Source organism: Canis lupus, chromosome 26, assembly GCF_003254725.2.
Source record: "Canis lupus dingo isolate Sandy chromosome 26, ASM325472v2, whole genome shotgun sequence".
Classification (NCBI taxonomy): domain Eukaryota; kingdom Metazoa; phylum Chordata; class Mammalia; order Carnivora; family Canidae; genus Canis; species Canis lupus.
In genome coordinates this window covers 23,916,202-23,933,786 of record NC_064268.1, presented here as the reverse complement: position 1 = coordinate 23,933,786, position 17,585 = coordinate 23,916,202, and the positions used below count along the sequence as shown (strand labels likewise).

The 17,585-nt window shown below is 53.6% G+C and overlaps 1 protein-coding gene across 4 annotated transcripts; it reads left to right on the top strand.

Moving 5' to 3' along the window:
* Positions 1-738: 738 nt before the first annotated feature.
* Positions 739-17,399, top strand: GAL3ST1 (galactose-3-O-sulfotransferase 1). 4 transcript variants are annotated; one of them, XM_049101585.1, is made up of 4 exons: positions 739-932; positions 8,752-8,826; positions 15,042-15,181; positions 15,972-17,399. In XM_049101585.1, the coding sequence occupies exons 3-4, from the start codon at positions 15,051-15,053 to the stop codon at positions 17,110-17,112; spliced, it is 1,272 nt and encodes a 423-aa protein (XP_048957542.1). In that variant the 5' UTR covers positions 739-932; positions 8,752-8,826; positions 15,042-15,050; the 3' UTR covers positions 17,113-17,399. The 4 variants fall into 4 exon arrangements, with proteins under 4 accessions (XP_048957542.1, XP_048957540.1, XP_025330338.1 ...); XM_049101583.1 differs by having other exon boundaries at positions 740-932; positions 15,969-17,399; XM_025474553.3 differs by lacking the exon at positions 8,752-8,826 and having other exon boundaries at positions 741-932; positions 15,969-17,399.
* The last annotated feature ends 186 nt before the right edge of the window (positions 17,400-17,585 follow it).

Below are 17,585 nucleotides of genomic sequence, written 5' to 3'. Positions count from 1 at the left end.
ATTTTCCCCGTTCTAGAGTTGCCCAGCAATGGCGGGGGCCTCAGGGCTCTGATGCAGCCCAAGCTCTGCTGAGTGCCCAGCAGATTTCAAGGTGCCCACAGGTGGAGCTGCATTCCCAAACCAGGGCGGCATTTGTGCCAGTCTTTGGTCCTCCCCTGGGGTGAGGAAGGGAGCTGGGGTCTGAAGAGAGGCGGGCCTCGGTGGGGCACCTGCATTCTGCAGTTGTAAGGACACTCCGGAGAGATGGGATCAGCCGAGACCACCTAGTGCCATGACTGATTGGAGATGGGTCGCTTGCCTGAGCTTCCCTCAAGGGACTCTGGCACCCCCCTTCATCCCCCTCACCCACATTTGGGCCTCGAAATGTACGTCTCCAGCTTGTATTGCCCCGGGAGCAGGAGGCCGTACTGGATATTCAGGGCCCCAGAGCCCCCGGTGACAGTTCAGCAGCTCGTCCTAGCCACCTCCCTTTGCCCAGGGCTGGGCTGCCCTCACCACCACCACCACGCCACCCCGTTTCCCAGGCACCCTCGAATCCCCTTCCGGGGCTGGCAGCTCAGCCGAGCCTCAGGGTCCAGCGGTGGGACAATGGCCCCGTTGGCGCTTCCGAGACAAACGCGCCTTGTTGAGCCGGCGGCGGGGGCGCAGCGCTGCGCTCCGGGACGCTGAATGCGGCTTCTGTGCGCCCCGGGCGGGCGCGGAGGGGCCGGGAGGAGGCCGGGGCCAGGGCGCCTATTGGCCGCAGCACCGGGGGACGGGCCGGGCCGGCGGCCGCACCTGGCCGGAGGGAGTGCGGCGGCGGCGGCGGGAGCATGGTCCAGGCCCGGTGGAGCCGGGGGCCCGGGCGGGCTCGCCCCGCCGCCTAGTGAGCGCCCGGGCGGCGGGCCCGGGACCGAAACAGCCACGCCAAGCCCGAGGACAACGGGGCCAAGGTATGTCCTGGGGACCGGCACCCACTGCCTGCCCGTGCCCTGCCTGGCGCCGCGGCCCGCACTGCCCAAACCTCCGACCTAGGACCGCACGAGTCAGACTCAGCCCAGCGGTTTGGGGGTGCCCCGCAGTTGCTCCAGGGCCTGAGGGCCCCAGGCGGCTGACGGAGGGCGGGGAGGGTGGGCCGCTGGGGGCAGGGAGGGGGCGTTGGTGTGTGCCTTGCCCTTGGTTTCTTCCTCACAGCCCCCTCTCCAGGGTTTTCCCAGTCCTCGGACATGGAGTGGGTGGGGCTGGAGCTGGGCTAGACCTGGAAGTCCATTAATGATTAATCTTGGACACAGAAGCCTGAGCCCTGAGGGAGGAAGGGCAGGGATCTCCTAGAAGGGGAGTGGGTGGCATCGGACCAGGGGCTGGGGGCCCAGGGGAGGGATGGATTCCCTCTGCTTGGAGAAGGCCCTGTCCTATACCACACAGGGGGCAGGGCCACCAAGGAGAGAGATCTGGGAAGGGCCCTTAGGAAATCTAGCCAGTTGAGTTTCCAGGATGGGTGCCCAGGAGGGGGTCCAGCTTGGTGTGCATCCTCAGTATCACAGCACAGAGCAAGACTGTGGCCTATTCCCAATGGTGCCCCTCTTTCCACCTGCCTCTAGAGCAGGAGAGGTGATGATCACACATCTGGCTGCAGTAACCCACACCAGTGAGCGGGAGGGAGGAAGGGAGGGAGAGAGAGCCACAGGCCTGACACCTGATCACCTGGGTTGCCAAGGTGACAGGTGCCATGAAAATCCTCAGGAAGACAGTCCAGTTGGGAGAATCCAACCTCTTCCTTTGCCAAAGGGGTGACCTGAGGCCCAGAGAGGGTAAGGCCATGGGCAGGCCTGGGCCAGAGCAGCCTCTATAGTGCTGCTCTGTAAGTTGTCCTGTAAAGGAGGGCATTCCCATTATTCTTAGGGGGAAACCGAGGACCAGGTCGATTCAGTGACTTGCCCAAGGTCACACATAATTCAAAGGTGGCTGAGTTGACTACAGATGCAGATCCCAGCCCTGCATCTCAGGATGGGAGCTCTGCTCAAGACCTCTCTGCTGCTCTGGGGTCCTAAGCTCTTGGATCTGCTTGTGCTGCCCCAAACCCCTAGCTCAAGACCCCTCCCCCACTTGCCTTCCTAGCTCCCAGCTCTGCCTGACACTCGGGGTGGGCAGGCTGCTACCCTGGGAGCAGAGACAACAGAGCCCTGTTCCCAGCTGCTACCTCGGGCTGCTTCATTCAGAGCTTCTCACTTGGGCAGAGCCCTGCCTGAAGGAAGCTCCCTGTGGACAAAGAAGCCTGCCTGCTTCCTGCATGTCCCCTTGTCCAGAGGGCATGGGTCTGTTGAGAGCATGGGTTTGATGCCATCTTGTCACCCAGGAAGAAAGGAGTGTGTCCTTGGCAGTCCCCACTTTGGGCTCCAAGGGACTCAGGGTGTCACCCTGGTGAGAGGCAATGATTAACCTAGGAGAATGAGGCACAGATGGTGGAATTCCAGGCATGGCAGCCGGCTTGTGAAGGGCTTCTTGCTTCATTTTGACTGGGTGAGGAATATGGTGAAGAACAACGCCCTTTATGAGCCCTATTCTACTCTAGACAGAAAGGGCAGGAGTGAGCAGAGGTGCCCATGGAGATCAGTGGGCTGGGGGCTGGAGGAATTACCAGGTGAGGGGTGATGGTTGGGAAGAACTGGGGTCCCAGAGGAAACCTTTCCCACCTGCCAGTTCCAGGTGGCATGGGCATTCCTAGACCTGATCCAGCAGTGCCCTGACTTGCCATGGGACCTTAGGCAAGTCCTTGCCTATCTGTGCCTCAGTTTCCCTCGATGTGAAATCTGGGTGTTAGGGAACTTGGGTCTGGAGCATGGGAAATGTGAGGGTTTGGATCAGGAGGGTTGCCTTCCAGGAGTCTGCACTGGTGGATCCTGTTTCTCCTGCCAAGTGGGTCTAGAAGGGTCATGATAACAATATGAGGTATGAGCAAAGGGCTCTGCATGCCTCTGATCCTCACAGCAAGCCCATGAGAAGGGCAAAATATTCCCATTTTTCAGAAGCTGAGGCTCAGAGAAGGGAAGTCACTTGCCCAAGATCACTCAACCGGGGACTTGTAGAGTCAGAATTCATAGCCAGAAAATCTCAGCCTCTCCTAGAGGGGAGAGGCAGGTGGGCAGATCCAGGGCATTGTGCATAGTAAGGGCTCAGCACCTTTAAAAACCTTTATATTGTTACATATTTTCATGCAAACAAGTGCATGATGTTCCTTTAAAAAACATTTCAGTCATGTTAGAAGGTACAGCGAATGATATTACCAATTCCCACTTACTACCTCTGGTGTTCTCAGTAATTTGAAGCTAATAAAGAAATGACTGACTTCTTGGTTAACCTGGGTTTTTGCCCCTCTCAAGCTACTTTGGGAAACTGAGCCCTGGTGGTGATTTTGCCCAGACAAGGCGGTGTAGCGGGAAGAGATTGCTTGTAGCTCTGACTTTGCTAGTTAGACCCTCTCTGCTAGTTTCTGAGCTTCAGTGTTCCCATCTGTCTGTGAGCTAGCAGATGACACTGGGAAGTCGGTTGAGGCCCGAGGTATGGCTGCTATTTGAAAGGGTAGAGTTGGGTAAGCCTGCAAGATCAAAAAGTGCCTTCTGGATCACCAAAGAACACTGCCCTCTTCTCAGTCGGCTGCCAGACCTGGGACCCAGCTGGCAGCCATTCCCCAGCCAGAGGAGGCAGTAGGAGCAAGGTGTCGGGGCCGATAGTTTAGGGGTGGTCCTGTGAGCCAGCAAGTTGGGGTTCAGCTGAAGGGCCTCCCTGGGTGATCCTCCCTATCTCTACTCCAGCACCTCACTCCAGAGGGGGCAGAGTGAGGAGGCTTCTGGGACCTGCGGGTCTCTGTCCCAACCCTCCTGGGTGGAGGGCCAACCTTTCCCATCCTTTCCTTTAACCGTGTGGCCCACATTTCCCAGCTTCTCCGCTCCAGGCCCCTGATGCCTCTTCCCCACTGAAGACGCTGAGGCTCAGATAGGGCTATGGTCACCCAGCAGGGTGGGATATGGTTCAGACTAGCCACGTCTCTCCTCCAGCAAGACTGCAGTTTTTCAAAAACGGAAATATCTTTATTTTTCATTTTAATTTTTTCCCTAAGTAATACAGACTCTTTGTAAAACAAAATCATATGTATGTGTATGTATACACATTTTTCCACTTCATTATGTATTGTGGACATCATTTAAATGAGTATATAATAAACCATGGAGTGAATGTCATATGATATTTTTAACCATCTCCTATTGTTGGACATTTAAGTTGTTTCTCTTTCCCCTTTTGCACCCATCTCCTGTTAGATTGTCTTCTATGAACAAATTGCCACAGATGGGATTTCTGGGTCTGAGGATGGGCACCTGTAGAACTGTAACAGTTGCTGTCAGTTGTGCAGTCTGAGCACTGTAGGCAGCAGAGTCTTTTTGCTCCAGCTTTAAGGTCTCCTCCAGGGGTGCCTGGGTGACTCAGTCAGTTGAGTGTCTGCCTTCGACTCAGGTCATGATCCCGGGGTCCTGGGACTAAGCCCTGCATCAGTCTATGGTAGTCTGTTTCTCCCTTCCCACCACTTGTGCTCTCTCTCACTCTCTGTCTTTCAAATTAATACATAAAGTATTTTTTAAAAGTCTTCTCAAGGGGCAGCCCAGGTGGCTCAGTGGTTTAGCGCTGCCTTCAGCCCAGGGTGTGATCCTGGAGACCTGGGATCAAGTCCTGCTTCGGGCTTTCTGCATAGAGCCTGTTTCTCCCTCTGCCTGTGTCTCTGCCTCTCTCTCTGTGTCTCTCATGAATAAATAAATAAAATCTTTAAGAAAAAAAAAGTCTCCTCCAGTGTCCCCATGAGATTCCCTTCCAGCTATAAGAAACAGCCCTAGGACACTCTCACCCCTTCACTCTCTGCCAGAATCCTGTTCCTATGTGTGCACACTGAGTAAACAGCATGGATGCCCGTCAGTTGGGGGAGTGGTGTTCCAGAGAATGTTCTACAGCCAATGGCTTTATTTATTTTATTTTATTTTATTTTATTTTATTTTATTTTATTTTATTTTATTTTATTTTTTAAAATATTTTTTATTTACTTATTCACGAAAGGCACACACACACACACACAGAGGCAGAGATACAGGCAGAGGGAGAAGCAGGCTCCATGCAGGAGCCCAACGTGGGACTCACACTGGATCCCAGGTCTCAAGGACCACGCCCCGGGCTGAAGGCGGTGCCAAACCGCTGAGCCATCAGGGCTGCCCAGCCAATGGCTTTAGAGGCCTTTTATCTTTATCTCCTTGGGGGATCCTCACCCTCCCTGCTCTCTTCTCCTTCCTTCCCCTTTCTCTCCTGATTCCATCTGCTCCTCTGACCTCACTTTCTACTTCTGTGCCCATGGCTCCCAATCTCTTTCTCCTAAGATCTCCCTCTTGTGCTCCAGGTAAGGAATCATATTGCTCTTTGCATATTCTACAAGCGTCCCACGCATCCCCCAGACTCAACTTGTCCTAAATTGAAACTGACATTGGCTACCCACCCCCAACTAAACATATCTTTCTCTTAGCCTCCCCCACTCAGAGACTAGCTCCATTCCCAGCCAGCCAGTCATCCCAACAGGGGTTCTTCCCACCCCCCCACACCCTCACCTCACTCACCAAATGTCTATGTCTATGAACTGGGATGGTTCCAGTTCATACCCAGCCTTCTTGGTCCAGGTCATTTCATACCTGGACAGCTATAACAACCACTGTCAAGGGCTGCTGGCTTCTCCCAGTCCTTCCCACCCCTATAGTTCAATTTTCCATCCAGCAGCCTGATGGGAATCCCATCTCCTCACTTCTCTGCTGAAGAACTTCCAGGGTTCCCCATTGCCCACAGGATCCAGAGCAGATCCCTTAGCATGCTTCCCAGGACCCTGCCATCTCCTGCCTGCCCCTGCCCCCTTTCTGGCTGTGCCTCTAGTCTCCTCTGCACACTCAACCTCTGACATACACACATACTGGAAACTCCAGCCAAGCTGAACATTTGTTAGTTTCTCAATTGCCCTGGGTCTTTGCACATGCTTTTTTCTCTGCCTGGATCATTCCAGGGTAACAAGTGCATTAGTTAACGCTAGTTGCTGTAACAGAGAAGACCCAATTCCAAAAGGCTTAACACAATGGCAGTTTAGTTGTCATTTTCATGAAATTTAACTGGGTGTTTGGTGAGTGGTGATGCGAATACCAGCCTCCTTCCATCTCAGGGCACTGCCCATCTCCAGATAGTTAGAAATGGCCCTATTCATCCAGCATACTTGAAAGGAGACCACAGAAAAGGTCTGCACACCTAACACCAATAGCTATTATTATTATTCTGCTCACATTCCACTGGTCAGAGTCCAGTCACATGAGGACACTGAACCACAGGGGAGGATGGGAAATGCAGTTTAGCCATGTACTCAGGGAGAAAAGAGAACTGCTTTTGGAAATCAGAAAACACACAGCACCTTTGGTACCAGGGACCCCTAAGCCCAGGAAGCCTCTCTGAGCACACTCTTCCTGACCCCCAGGCTGGATCAGGTGTTAATGTTCCAGCAAGTCCCACCAACGTGCCATCACCGCACCTGCAGCGGCTTGGTCCTCCCACCTCCAGGACTGTGAGCCCAGAACTCTGGCTCAGGAATCATGAACCCTAGTCCTGGGCACAGTGCAGGTGCTCCCTAAATAACTGTGGAACAGATCAATTTAAAACTCATTGTGGTCACAAAAAGATGGCCACAATCTATTGATGTGGGAGGGGTGGGGAGCAAGTTAAAAACAAAATGTGTTACCCCAAAGAGACCCCTTCTATCCCCTGTATGGGTATAGACAGAAAAAAAACGTGGGGAGGCTTGTGCTAAAGTTTTAAGGGTGATGAGCTCTGGGGATAGAGCTCTTTTCGTTTTTTTTTTTTTTTTTTTTTTTTACACTTTTCTGTAATTGTCTGAATTTTTTTTACAGTTATCATGTACTGCTTTTATAATTAATTTTTTTTTCTGGGGTGGAAGAACAGCCAGAGATGACATCACTATTGATATCCTGAGAAGAGAACCCTCTGGCAGGGCTAGGAGCATAGGTTCTGCTATCAATGCTTCCTACTCTAGAAAATTTTGCTTCACGTGGATCTTGTTTACCTGCCTTCCCACCCCACGCACGACCTTGCCTTTTGTTCAAGAGTCTGAATTCTATTCTCTCCTGCCCAAGATCCTTAACCTCTTGTGACACTGCGCTTGTCACATTGCATCCTTGAGCCTTTGCTTCCTCTATAAAGTAGGGTGGTCACTGCGCCTCCAGTGGCAAGGATTATGAGCCTATGTGATGCTTGACACATAATGAGCATGCGACCAGACCCTGTTTGGTCAAAAGTCCACACTCATAAACCACCTCTCTGCAGTTTGATACTCGCTCTGCCCTGACCCACCCCCATACATTTATCTGTTTTCAAACTTGCTCAGTCCAGAACAGATAAAACAACTCTATTCAGTGTCCCAGGTCAATCCAGTACCCAGAGAGATATAGACTCTTGGTGTTCCCTGTGGCTATTTAAACTCTGGTATTTCATGGGGCATTGAGGGCTGCTCCCAGGCTGGGTAGGGCCATGGAGGAAAGAGCAAAGTGTCGAGCAGTGTCAGATGCCTGCTGCTTCCTGGGAGGAGCTGGCAGCTGCTCAACCTATGAAAGTGCTCGGTGTGGGATAAATACAGGACTGTCACAATAATGATTTCTATTAATCAATGGTGACACTTTAGTTCCCTAGAGCCCCTGTGCCTGAGGGAAGGAGGTGAGGGTGCTTTTCTGGGCATCCTTTGTTCATGGCAAAGCCGAACCCAGACCCAAAGATAGACTTGAACCCAGCTAAGAGGGAGGGTGCAAGAGATTTCAGTGCTTGAAGTGAGCCTCAGAGCTCTTGGGGTTTAGGACAGGGCCCCTAGAACTACCTCTTCTTGCCAAGACCTTGGGAAGAATTGGCACCTGCAGTGGGCCCGCATCCTTCAAAGCTGGTCCCCGGTGTCCTGTGCACCGATCCGTCACACAGGATGCAGGTAGGATAGGCATGATCTGTGCTGCCTCTGATGAAGGGCTTGGAGCTGAGGAAGGTGAAGTCTCACCAGACTGATTCTCCCAGAACGGGTCAGGTTCTCTGTTCCAGGAGGACTTGGTGAGTTGCTTGCTCTCAGGGCTCCGCAGGTTTAAGACAAACCTTGGTCTCTGGTTATGTGTCAGTGTCATTAAGCCCTGGGATTTGGCAAGTCTGCATTTGGATTTCTGCCTGGCTCTGACTGTCCCCTGCTAACTGTGTGACCTTGGACAAGTGGGTTCACCTCTCTGAGCCTTGGTTTCTTCACCTGGAGAGTGGGCTAATCATGGTGCTTAATGCCTGGGGAGCCATGGGACGTAGATGAGGGGCAGTTCAAGGAGTCATGAGCCTCCCTGCTCCCCTCACCTCCCCATCATTCCCATGGCCTTTGAGCCTCTCCTGAACTCTGCAGGGCTCTGCAGTTGCTTGTGTCCTTGGTGCAAGGACACCCGGAACCTTGCTGAGTCCTTGGATGAAGGAGCTGCCTGGCTGCTGAGGTCTAGAGATACTCAGGGACCACCCAGAGGGTGCCCCTGGCGGAGGGCCAGGGCAGCACCTGCAGGGTACAGACACATGCCACCTGCTATCCCCAGGGAGGGAACTCATGAATATTCACACTCGCTGGAGCGTGAGGGAGCCAGCCAGAATACTGCTGGGTGTCATTGGAGCGTTCTTGTTTCCCAGTGACCGCAGAGGCAGCCTGAGAATCGGACGGGGCTCAGACAGGGAGAGGAAGGGGGCTGCCAGCCACGGCCCAAGGTGAGTGTGTCTTTCTCCGCCCCTGCCCAGGGGCCCCTGGGGGAGCAGGACACCTGAGACCCAGGCCTGCCTGGTAGTGATGCTGCAGGACGGAAGGTTTACCATCCTGGGCTCGGTTTCCCTACATGCATGCTGTGGGGATGAGTCCTATTTCTCCTTCGTTCTCTAGAGGGTGCTGGTCCAACCGAATGGGAGGATTGCTGGGCCTGGCCTGGAGCCAGCTGTCAGCACAGATGGAGCATGATGTAGCTATGATATCCAAGAAGGATAAGAATAGATGGGGTGGGCTAGGGAGGGTGGACCATCGGCCCTGAGTGCCTGGAACTGTCACCACCATAGGCAGAGGAGGAAAGACCCCGGTTCTAGTTCTGCCTGCTGCTGGTATGCTGTGTGACCTTGAGGGTGGCCCTGCCCTCTCTGAGCCTTAGCCTCCCTGCTGCGCTGTCTTCCAGACTGGAGGCTGTGAGGGTCAGGCCACACTGAAACTGTCCCTGGTACCCCATGGCCTTGGACCTGGTGCTGTCAGCTGACTGCAAGCCTCCATCATGGGCCAGTGGACACACACCTTGAAGGGCCCATGACCCTAGGAGGGCAGTCATGATGATAATAATAATGTTGGCAGCCCATGTCCCGGGAGTGTCCGCTCTGTACGAGCTGTGTACTGGAAACTTTCCTTGTGAGACACAGAAAATCTGTACAGCACCCTGTGATGGAGGGAGGGGGAGTTGGCATCAACGTTTTGGAGGAGAAACTGAGACCCAGAGAATGACACAGCCTTGCCTAGGGCACACAGAAAGGAAGCAGCAGAACTGGGTTTCAAATCCAGGTCCCTGGCTCCAAGGTGCTGGCTCGAGATGGCTCTCAGATGTGTGACTCACACACGAGGCTCTCACAGTTGTGTTAGCCCCGGTCACATTCTGCCCTGAGGGTCATGGGGGTTATTTATCAACCATTTATCTGGTGCCAGGCTCCGAAAGCTCAGGGATGAGTTACCTTCAGGCTTGCCTGCAGCTGGGCATGGAGGGAATCTCTCCTCCCACAAGCCTGGGCCTGGGAAACTGGGCCCTGCTCAATAATGATGATAATAATAATTAATATGTATTGATCTCTGCCTGTGTACATCCGTTCTCTCATTCAAATCTCAGTCTCATGACTATTCCTTTCAGCTAGGCTCCCGGCTGCCAGCCAGCCCATCTCTGGACCTCGGTCTACCCAGGGACTCTGCCTGTGATCACCAAGGGCCCTGTTTGCCCCGATCTTTTTTTTTTTTTTTTTAATTTTTTTATTTATTTATGATAGTTACAGAGAGAGAGAGAGGCAGAGACACAGGCAGAGGGAGAAGCAGGCTCCATGCACCGGGAGCCCGATGTGGGATTCGATCCCGGGTCTCCAGGATCGTGCCCTGGGCCAAAGGCAGGCGCCAAACCGCTGCGCCACCCAGGGATCCCTGTTTGCCCCGATCTTGATGTTGTGTGTTCATTGTACACATAAGCAGGCTAAGACTGAGAGGCTGAGCAGCATGTTCAAGTTCACAGAGGCCAGGCAGGAAGGGAACCACCAGCCCCAAATGCCTCGGGACACCTAGGTCCCCTGTGTTTCTCTGCTCTTCATCCTGGCTGCCCTGGCCCACAGAGGCTAGACCCTGCTGTACTACTGGGACAGAGTCCCATTAGCCACTTGTTGACTCCTGTGATGGATCTTTTGATGGCACACACACTTCCCACGGGCTTAGGACAGGGCCTGGGACATGTCAGGGAGGGGCTGCCATGGACAAAGCTGGAAGCTGCCTATTGGAGGCCAACAGATTTCGGCTTGAATCCCAGCTCTACCTCCTGCCTTGCTGAATGACGCTGGGCAAGTCACATCCCCTCGTGGAAACTCATTTTTCCCGTCTGCAAATTAGGGGTGACAGTGGGGTCAGCCTGCCAGGATACCTGAGCAGAAACAGTGAGATGCTCTAGAGAAACCCCTGCCCAAGGCCTGGCTTATAGCAGGGGCTCAAAAGTGAAACCTGAGGGCAGCCCGGGTGGCTCAGCGGTTTAGCGCCACCTTTGGCTCAGGGCGTGATCCTGGAGTCCCAGGATCGAGTCCCGCATTGGGCTCCCTACATGGAGCCTGCTTCTCCTCTGCCTGTGTCTCTGCCTCTCTCTTTCTCTTTCTCTCTCTCTCTCTTTGTCTCTCTCTCTCTGTGTGTGTCTCTCATGAATAAATAAAATCTAAAAAAAAAAAAAATATATATATATATATATATATATATATATATATATATATATATATATATATATAGTGAAACCTGAGGGCAGGCATGGTTTCAGGAAGCCCAAGTGGCAGAGGGAAAAAAATGAATGAGCAAAACCCTGATGGAGGGATGGGGGCGCTGTCCCAGGCCCAGCTAGGTGGAGCCTGAGTGGTGGTTCTGGGAAGCTGGTCTGCCCCCTGCTGCTGGGTCTCTACCCTAGAACCTCTGCCATCAGCTTCCCAGATTTCCGGAAAGTGCCCTGGTGAGTGAGGCTACTGGAGCAGGAGGGGGCCCTGGGGATTTGAGGAGGGCCTGGATTTTACCCCTTCCCTGTTTTAAAGTCAGAGAATCTGAGGTCTCAGGCCCCACTCAGGGTTTGGGTCCAAGTTTGAGCCTCTGGCCTGGCCCAGGGCTCTGCCCTGTTTTCCACTGGGCCCCCAGGGGGCAGGAGCCCAGTTGGGGCACTGGATGTGTGGAGCTGGTTTGTGCTGGGGAAGGGGCAGTAGCCACTCCTAGTTCAGGGGAGCCCACCCTGAGGGTGACAAAGACTGAGGCCAGGATCAGATCCTAGATGCTGAGGAGAGAAACAGCTAACGCTCTTTTGAGAGATAATTATGTGCTCATTGCTTTGCCTACTCTATCTCTGAAAGAGCCAGTGAGGGGGCGGATTTCAGCTTCCCTATTTTACAGATGAGAAACTGGGGCCTCCAGACCCTGAGGTCAGCACTTCCCCCTCCATGACCAGACTGGCTAGCCACCTTACCCTACCTTGCATTCTTTATGACTTATCATGTAAATATATTAAATAGGGCAGCCCGGGTGGCTCAGCGGTTTAGTGCTGCCTTCAGCCCAGGGCGTGATCCTGGAGACCCGGGATCCAGTCCCATGTCGGGCTCCCTGCATGGAGCCTGCTTCTCCCTCTGCCTGTGTCTCTGCCTCTCTCTCTGTGTCTCTCATGAATAAACAAATAAAATCTTTAAAATATATATATATTAAATATTTTATTGCCTTTTTTAATTAAAAAATACATACTCCCTTTTTATTTTTTTAAAGATTTTATTAATTTATTCATGAGAGACACAGAGAGAGAGAGAGGCAGAGACATAGGAGAAGCAGGCTCCATGCAGGGAGCCTGACGTGGGACTCGATCCCAGGACTCCAGGATCACGCCCTGGGCCAAAGGCAGGTGCTAAACTGCTGAGCCACCCAGAGATCCCCACGTACTCCTTTTTAAAAAGCAGTTGTTACAGAACATAATGTAGAAAAATATTCCCTTATATACCCCTTTCCTAGCTATACAGAGGATACTACTGCTAAAATTTAGAATACTGTCTTCCAGTTGTTTCTGGGCCTACATGTATACATATATGGATCTGGGGAAGTTCCTTAGTATTCTGGAACTTTCTTCTTCTCCTTCTCCTTCTCCTTCTCCTTCTCCTTCTCCTTCTCCTTCTTTCTCCTTCTCCTTCTCCTTCTCCTTCTCCTTCTCCTTCTCCTTCTTCTTCTTCTTCTTCTTCAGATTTATTCATGAGAGACACACAGAGAGAGGCAGAGACATAGGCTAAGGGAGAAGCAGGCTCCCTGTAGGGAGCCCGATGTGGAACTTGATCCTAGGACCCCAGGATTACAACCTGAGCCAAAGGCAGACGCTCAATCACTGAGCCACCCAGGTGCCCCTGGAACTTTCTTTTTTCATATTAATAGATCATGATGTGTTTTTGAACCAATCCCCTTAGCTCTGTCTTGTTAATGGGTACAGAGGACTCCATCTGGGAATAGGCCTTGGTTTGTGTTAACAGCCTCTCTGATGGAAACTGAGATCTTTTCTAATTTTTTAAATTTCTGACCAAGCTGCCATGAACACCATTACATGAGTGACTGTACCCAAGTGTTTCTGTAGAATAGTTGGAATTTGGAGCACTTCGGCCTTCCCCCTTTGATAGAAGGAACTGCCCTCTGGAAACATCCTCTCCCTTTCTCATTTATCTCTGACTTGCCCACTTGAGAATTAACAGGGATACATCCTTGTCATGAAGGAGGCCAAATCCCCTCATGCATAGTTTCTTCCTAGGCAGACTGCTTCTTCATGTCCTTACCTGTGATGAGAAAATTCTAGATAATGAGCAGAAGACTTGGGACTGGTGCTGGCTGGTGGAGTGGGGCCCAGAGTGGGTGTTGCTGGGTAACTTTCCCAGAGGGAAGTATGTGGGGTCCTCCTCCAGTCAGGCTATTTAGCCTCTTCCCCCAGGGATGGTGGGGACGTGCCATGTTGTGTGGTCACGGGGCAGCCTGCATGACTTCTTATAGCCTCAGAGGCCCAAGGTCCCAATGCAGCACATGTCAGAACCAGAGTGGAAAATTTTGTGCCCTGATCTTAGAGCTAAGGGGAGATAGGAAGGCACCCCGAGCCCCAGCTCTCTCCTGGGCTCCCATGCCATGCCTCCATCAGGCCCTTGCTGTTAGGGTTGCCACAGTTAGACCAAAAGACTAGGACCTAAAACTTCTCCCCAAACCCAAAACAAACTGGAAAAAAAAAAAAAGGACACCCAGTTTAATTCTCAGATAAATATTGAATAGTTTTTGGTATGTCCTGCACAATATCAAAATTAAATTTTGGGGCTGAGTGGCTCAGCCCACCTGGGTGGCTCATTGGTTAAGCGTCTGACTCTTGGTTTTGGCTCAGGTCATGATCTTGTGGTTGTGGGATCGAGCCCCACCTCGGGCTCCGTGCTCAGCATGGAGTTTGCTTCACATTCTCTCTTCCTCTCTCCACCCCTCCCCATGCTCATGGACTCTCTCTCTCTCTCTCTCTCTCAAATGAATAAATAAAATTAAAAATAAATAGATAAAGACACCTGGGTGGCATAGTCGGCTGAGTGACTAACTCTTGGTTTCAGCTCTGGTCATGATCTCAGGATCTTGAGATCGAGTTCTGCACTGGGCTCCCAAGCTCACCGAGGAGTCTGCTCAAGTTTCTCTCTTCCTCTCCTTCCACCCTTCCCCAGGCTTGCTTGCTTTTGCTCCCACTCTCTCTAAAATAAATAAATAAATCTTAAAAAATAAAATTACACAAATTTTATTGTTTATCTATAATTCAGATTTACTTGGGAAATCAGAGAGGGAAGGTTTGTGGGCAGAGGTCTGGCTGTGTGACCTGAACCCTCTTCTTCCTCATTGTAAGCCTCAGTTTCTCCATCCACCTTCCCTACAGACTCAGGGATACAGAGACTAGTGAAAACAGATGAGAAGCCTCAGCCCTTCACTGGGCAGCTTGGAAGGGGGGCACAGAGAACAGGTGGTGCTGGTTGGGTTTGAGATTTTGAAAGGTGAGAGATTCAGGCCCTGGGAGGCCACTAACCCCTCCTTGGAAATGGCCCTGATCCCAGGACTGGAGGGACAGGGCACAGGGAGAGGATCTTCTGTCTTAGAAAATGATTTCAGGGGCATCTGGGTGGCTCATTGGTTAAGCGTCTGCCTTCAGCTCAGGTCATGATCCCGGGGTCCTGGGATCAAGTCTTATATCCGGCTGCCTGCTCAGTGGAAAGTCTGCTACTCCCTCTCCCTGTGCCCCTCCCTCTTGCTCTTTCTCTCTCTCTCAAATAAATAAATAAAATCCTTTAAAAAAACTATTTCATTATGAAGCCCCAAAACAGATAAAGTTAGTGACACCCAAGTACCCACTCTACCCCTTAGCTTAAAAATTAAAACTGAACCAAGCAGTAGAACCTTCTTTCTGCCCCACTCTGCAGTCTCTCTCTGCATTGGCTTTGCCCATCGTCTCTGTCTGCAACCCTGTCGCTATATCTCTTCATGTGTTTGTCTCTGTCCCTATGTGGACCTTGCTGGAGGGCCACAGAGCCGGCAAAGGCCAGTCCCAATGTTGAAGGCTGTCCTCCACCCCGCCAGGCCTGGGGCAGCAGCAGAGGCTCCCTAGGGCTAGCCTCCTAATGCTTTCCCTGCTCTGTGATCCCCACAGGTGTCTGAGATGCCGCTGCCGCAGAAGAAGCGCTGGGTGTCCATGGCCAAGGGGCTGGTCCTGGGAGCTCTCTTCACCAGCTTCCTGCTGGTACTGTACTCCTATGCTGTACCCCCTCTGCACGCTGGCCTGGCCTCCACGTGAGTGGCCCTCCTGGGGGGCCAAGGGGTGGGGATTGGGGTGAGGGGGCACCCTGTGCACTACCCTGTATCATGCTGTGCTGCAGTAATTGTGCTGAGGGCAGAGGTCACTGTGTAACCCTGGGCCTCAGTGTCCTCCTCTATGAAGTGGGCATAATAACAGAGCCTGCCTCATGGAGCATGAGGATCAAAGCTGCCTGTGTACATGGCTGGGATTATCCTCATCTAAGGCTCCAATGGGGCTGGGAGGTGGGGGTGACTTGTCCAAGAGAACTCAGCTGGCACAGGGCCCAGATTCAGACCGGGATCTGCCTGCCTCCAAGCCTGGCTCCTAACCATGAGGCTCTCCCACCTTCTCATGGGGCTGCTCAGCCCAGGCCTGACCTGGTTTGTGCTCTTAGGTGATGGTATTAAATTGAACTAGAGGAAACTACTGATCATTGACTATATTTGGTCAAACACTGAGCTGCAGAATTTCATGCGGTCCCAGCTAATGCTAATGTACGATGTGGTGGCCATGAATGAGACAAGAACCAGGGAGCTTGTCTCACTTTGACCTCCTCCCAACACCACAGATTGGGTGTGTTATTGTCCCTATTTCATAGATGAGGAAAGTGAGGCCAAAGAGACCAAACCACCCACCTGAGCATCGGGGCCTCCTGTCCTGGCTCCCCTGCTAGCACCATGGCCAATGACCCCCATCTTTGGACACCAGGGTGCTGGTTGGGGTATCCAAGTCCTGAGGGCCCCAGCAGCCCCTGAGACTCTCCCCACGTTCCCTCCACAGCAGGACCCCAGAGGGCACAGCGCCCTGCTCCCCAGCCCCGGGTGAGCCAGAGGCGCTGACCCCGGCCAACGGCTCTGCGGGAGGGTGCCAGCCCCGGCGCAACATCGTGTTCATGAAGACTCACAAGACGGCCAGCAGCACGCTGCTCAACATCCTGTTCCGCTTTGGCCAGAAGCACGGGCTCAAGTTCGCCTTCCCCAACGGCCGCAACGACTTCGACTACCCGGCCTTCTTCGCCCGCAGCCTGGTGCAGGACTACCGGCCCGGGGCCTGCTTCAACATCATCTGCAACCACATGCGCTTCCACTACGACGAGGTCCGGGGCCTGGTGCCGCCCAACGCCACCTTCATCACCGTGCTCCGCGACCCCGCCCGCCTCTTCGAGTCCTCCTTCCACTACTTCGGCTCGGTGGTGCCCTTCACGTGGAAGCTCTCGGGCCGCGACAAGCTGGCCGAGTTCCTGCAGGACCCAGACCGCTACTATGACCCCAACGGCTACAACGCCCACTACCTCCGCAACCTGCTCTTCTTCGACCTGGGCTACGACAGCGGCCTGGACCCCGGCAACCCGCAGGTGCAGGAGCACATCCTGGAGGTGGAGCGCCGCTTCCACCTGGTGCTCCTGCAGGAGTACTTCGACGAGTCCCTGGTGCTGCTCAAGGACCTGCTGTGCTGGGAGCTGGAGGACGTGCTCTACTTCAAGCTCAATGCCCGCCGCGCATCGGCCGTGCCGCGCCTCTCGGGGGACCTGTACCGGCGCGCCACGGCCTGGAACGTGCTGGACGCCCGCCTCTACCGTCACTTCAACGCCAGCTTCTGGCGCAAGGTGGAGGCCTTCGGGCGGGAGCGCATGGCCCGCGAGGTGGCCGCCCTGCGGCACGCCAACGAGCGCATGCGGCGCATCTGCATCGACGGGGGCCGGGCCGTGGACGCCGCCGCCATCCAGGACTCGGCCATGCAGCCCTGGCAGCCGCTGGGCGCCAAGTCCATCCTGGGCTACAACCTCAAAAAGAGCATCGGGCAGCGGCACGCGCAGCTCTGCCGTCGCATGCTCACGCCGGAGATCCAGTACCTGATGGACCTCGGCGTTAATCTGTGGGTCACTAAGCTCTGGAAGCTCATCCGGGACTTTCTGAGGTGGTGACATCCCGCCGGCCGCCAGTCCCCCTCTGCCCGCTGGATCGCAGAGGAGGGGCGGGGCAGGGGCCCTCCTGGTGCCACCCCGCTCCGGGGTGAGGTGGGGCTGCTGCCGGGGCTCGGGCGGCCGGGACTGGGCCCCTGGCACACAGAGCCTGAGGTCCGTATTTGACTAATTATAGCTTTTTAAAGAGTTAAATCCCCTTCCCTCCAAAAAAGAATGTTCTATTTCCTGCCTCCCCTTAAAGGGGAGACTTCAGAAGTAAAGGAATTTCATGTTGTGTTTTTTGTTAATCAGCCTCAGTGGTGCTGACTGGTGGGGCCCTGGGTGGGAGGTGACTGATGAGGATGGTGGGGGGAGGGCCCGCAAGAGAGCATGGCGGGTGCCTGAGTGTGTCTGTGGACAGAGCGGAGGTGTCAGGCACGGTGTGATGAGCACCCCTTACATGCTGCAGCCCTGCGTGGCTGAAGGACTCCCAT

What these genes read in the sequence shown, in the direction of transcription:
- GAL3ST1 (XM_049101583.1), top strand. Translation starts at nt 15,051, where the DNA reads ATGCCGCTGCCGCAGAAGAAGCGCTGGGTGTCCATGGCCAAGGGGCTG. An exon ending in CACGCTGGCCTGGCCTCCAC is followed by an intron (nt 15,182 to 15,968) that starts GTGAGTGGCCCT and finishes TTCCCTCCACAG; the next exon opens with CAGGACCCCAGAGGGCACAG.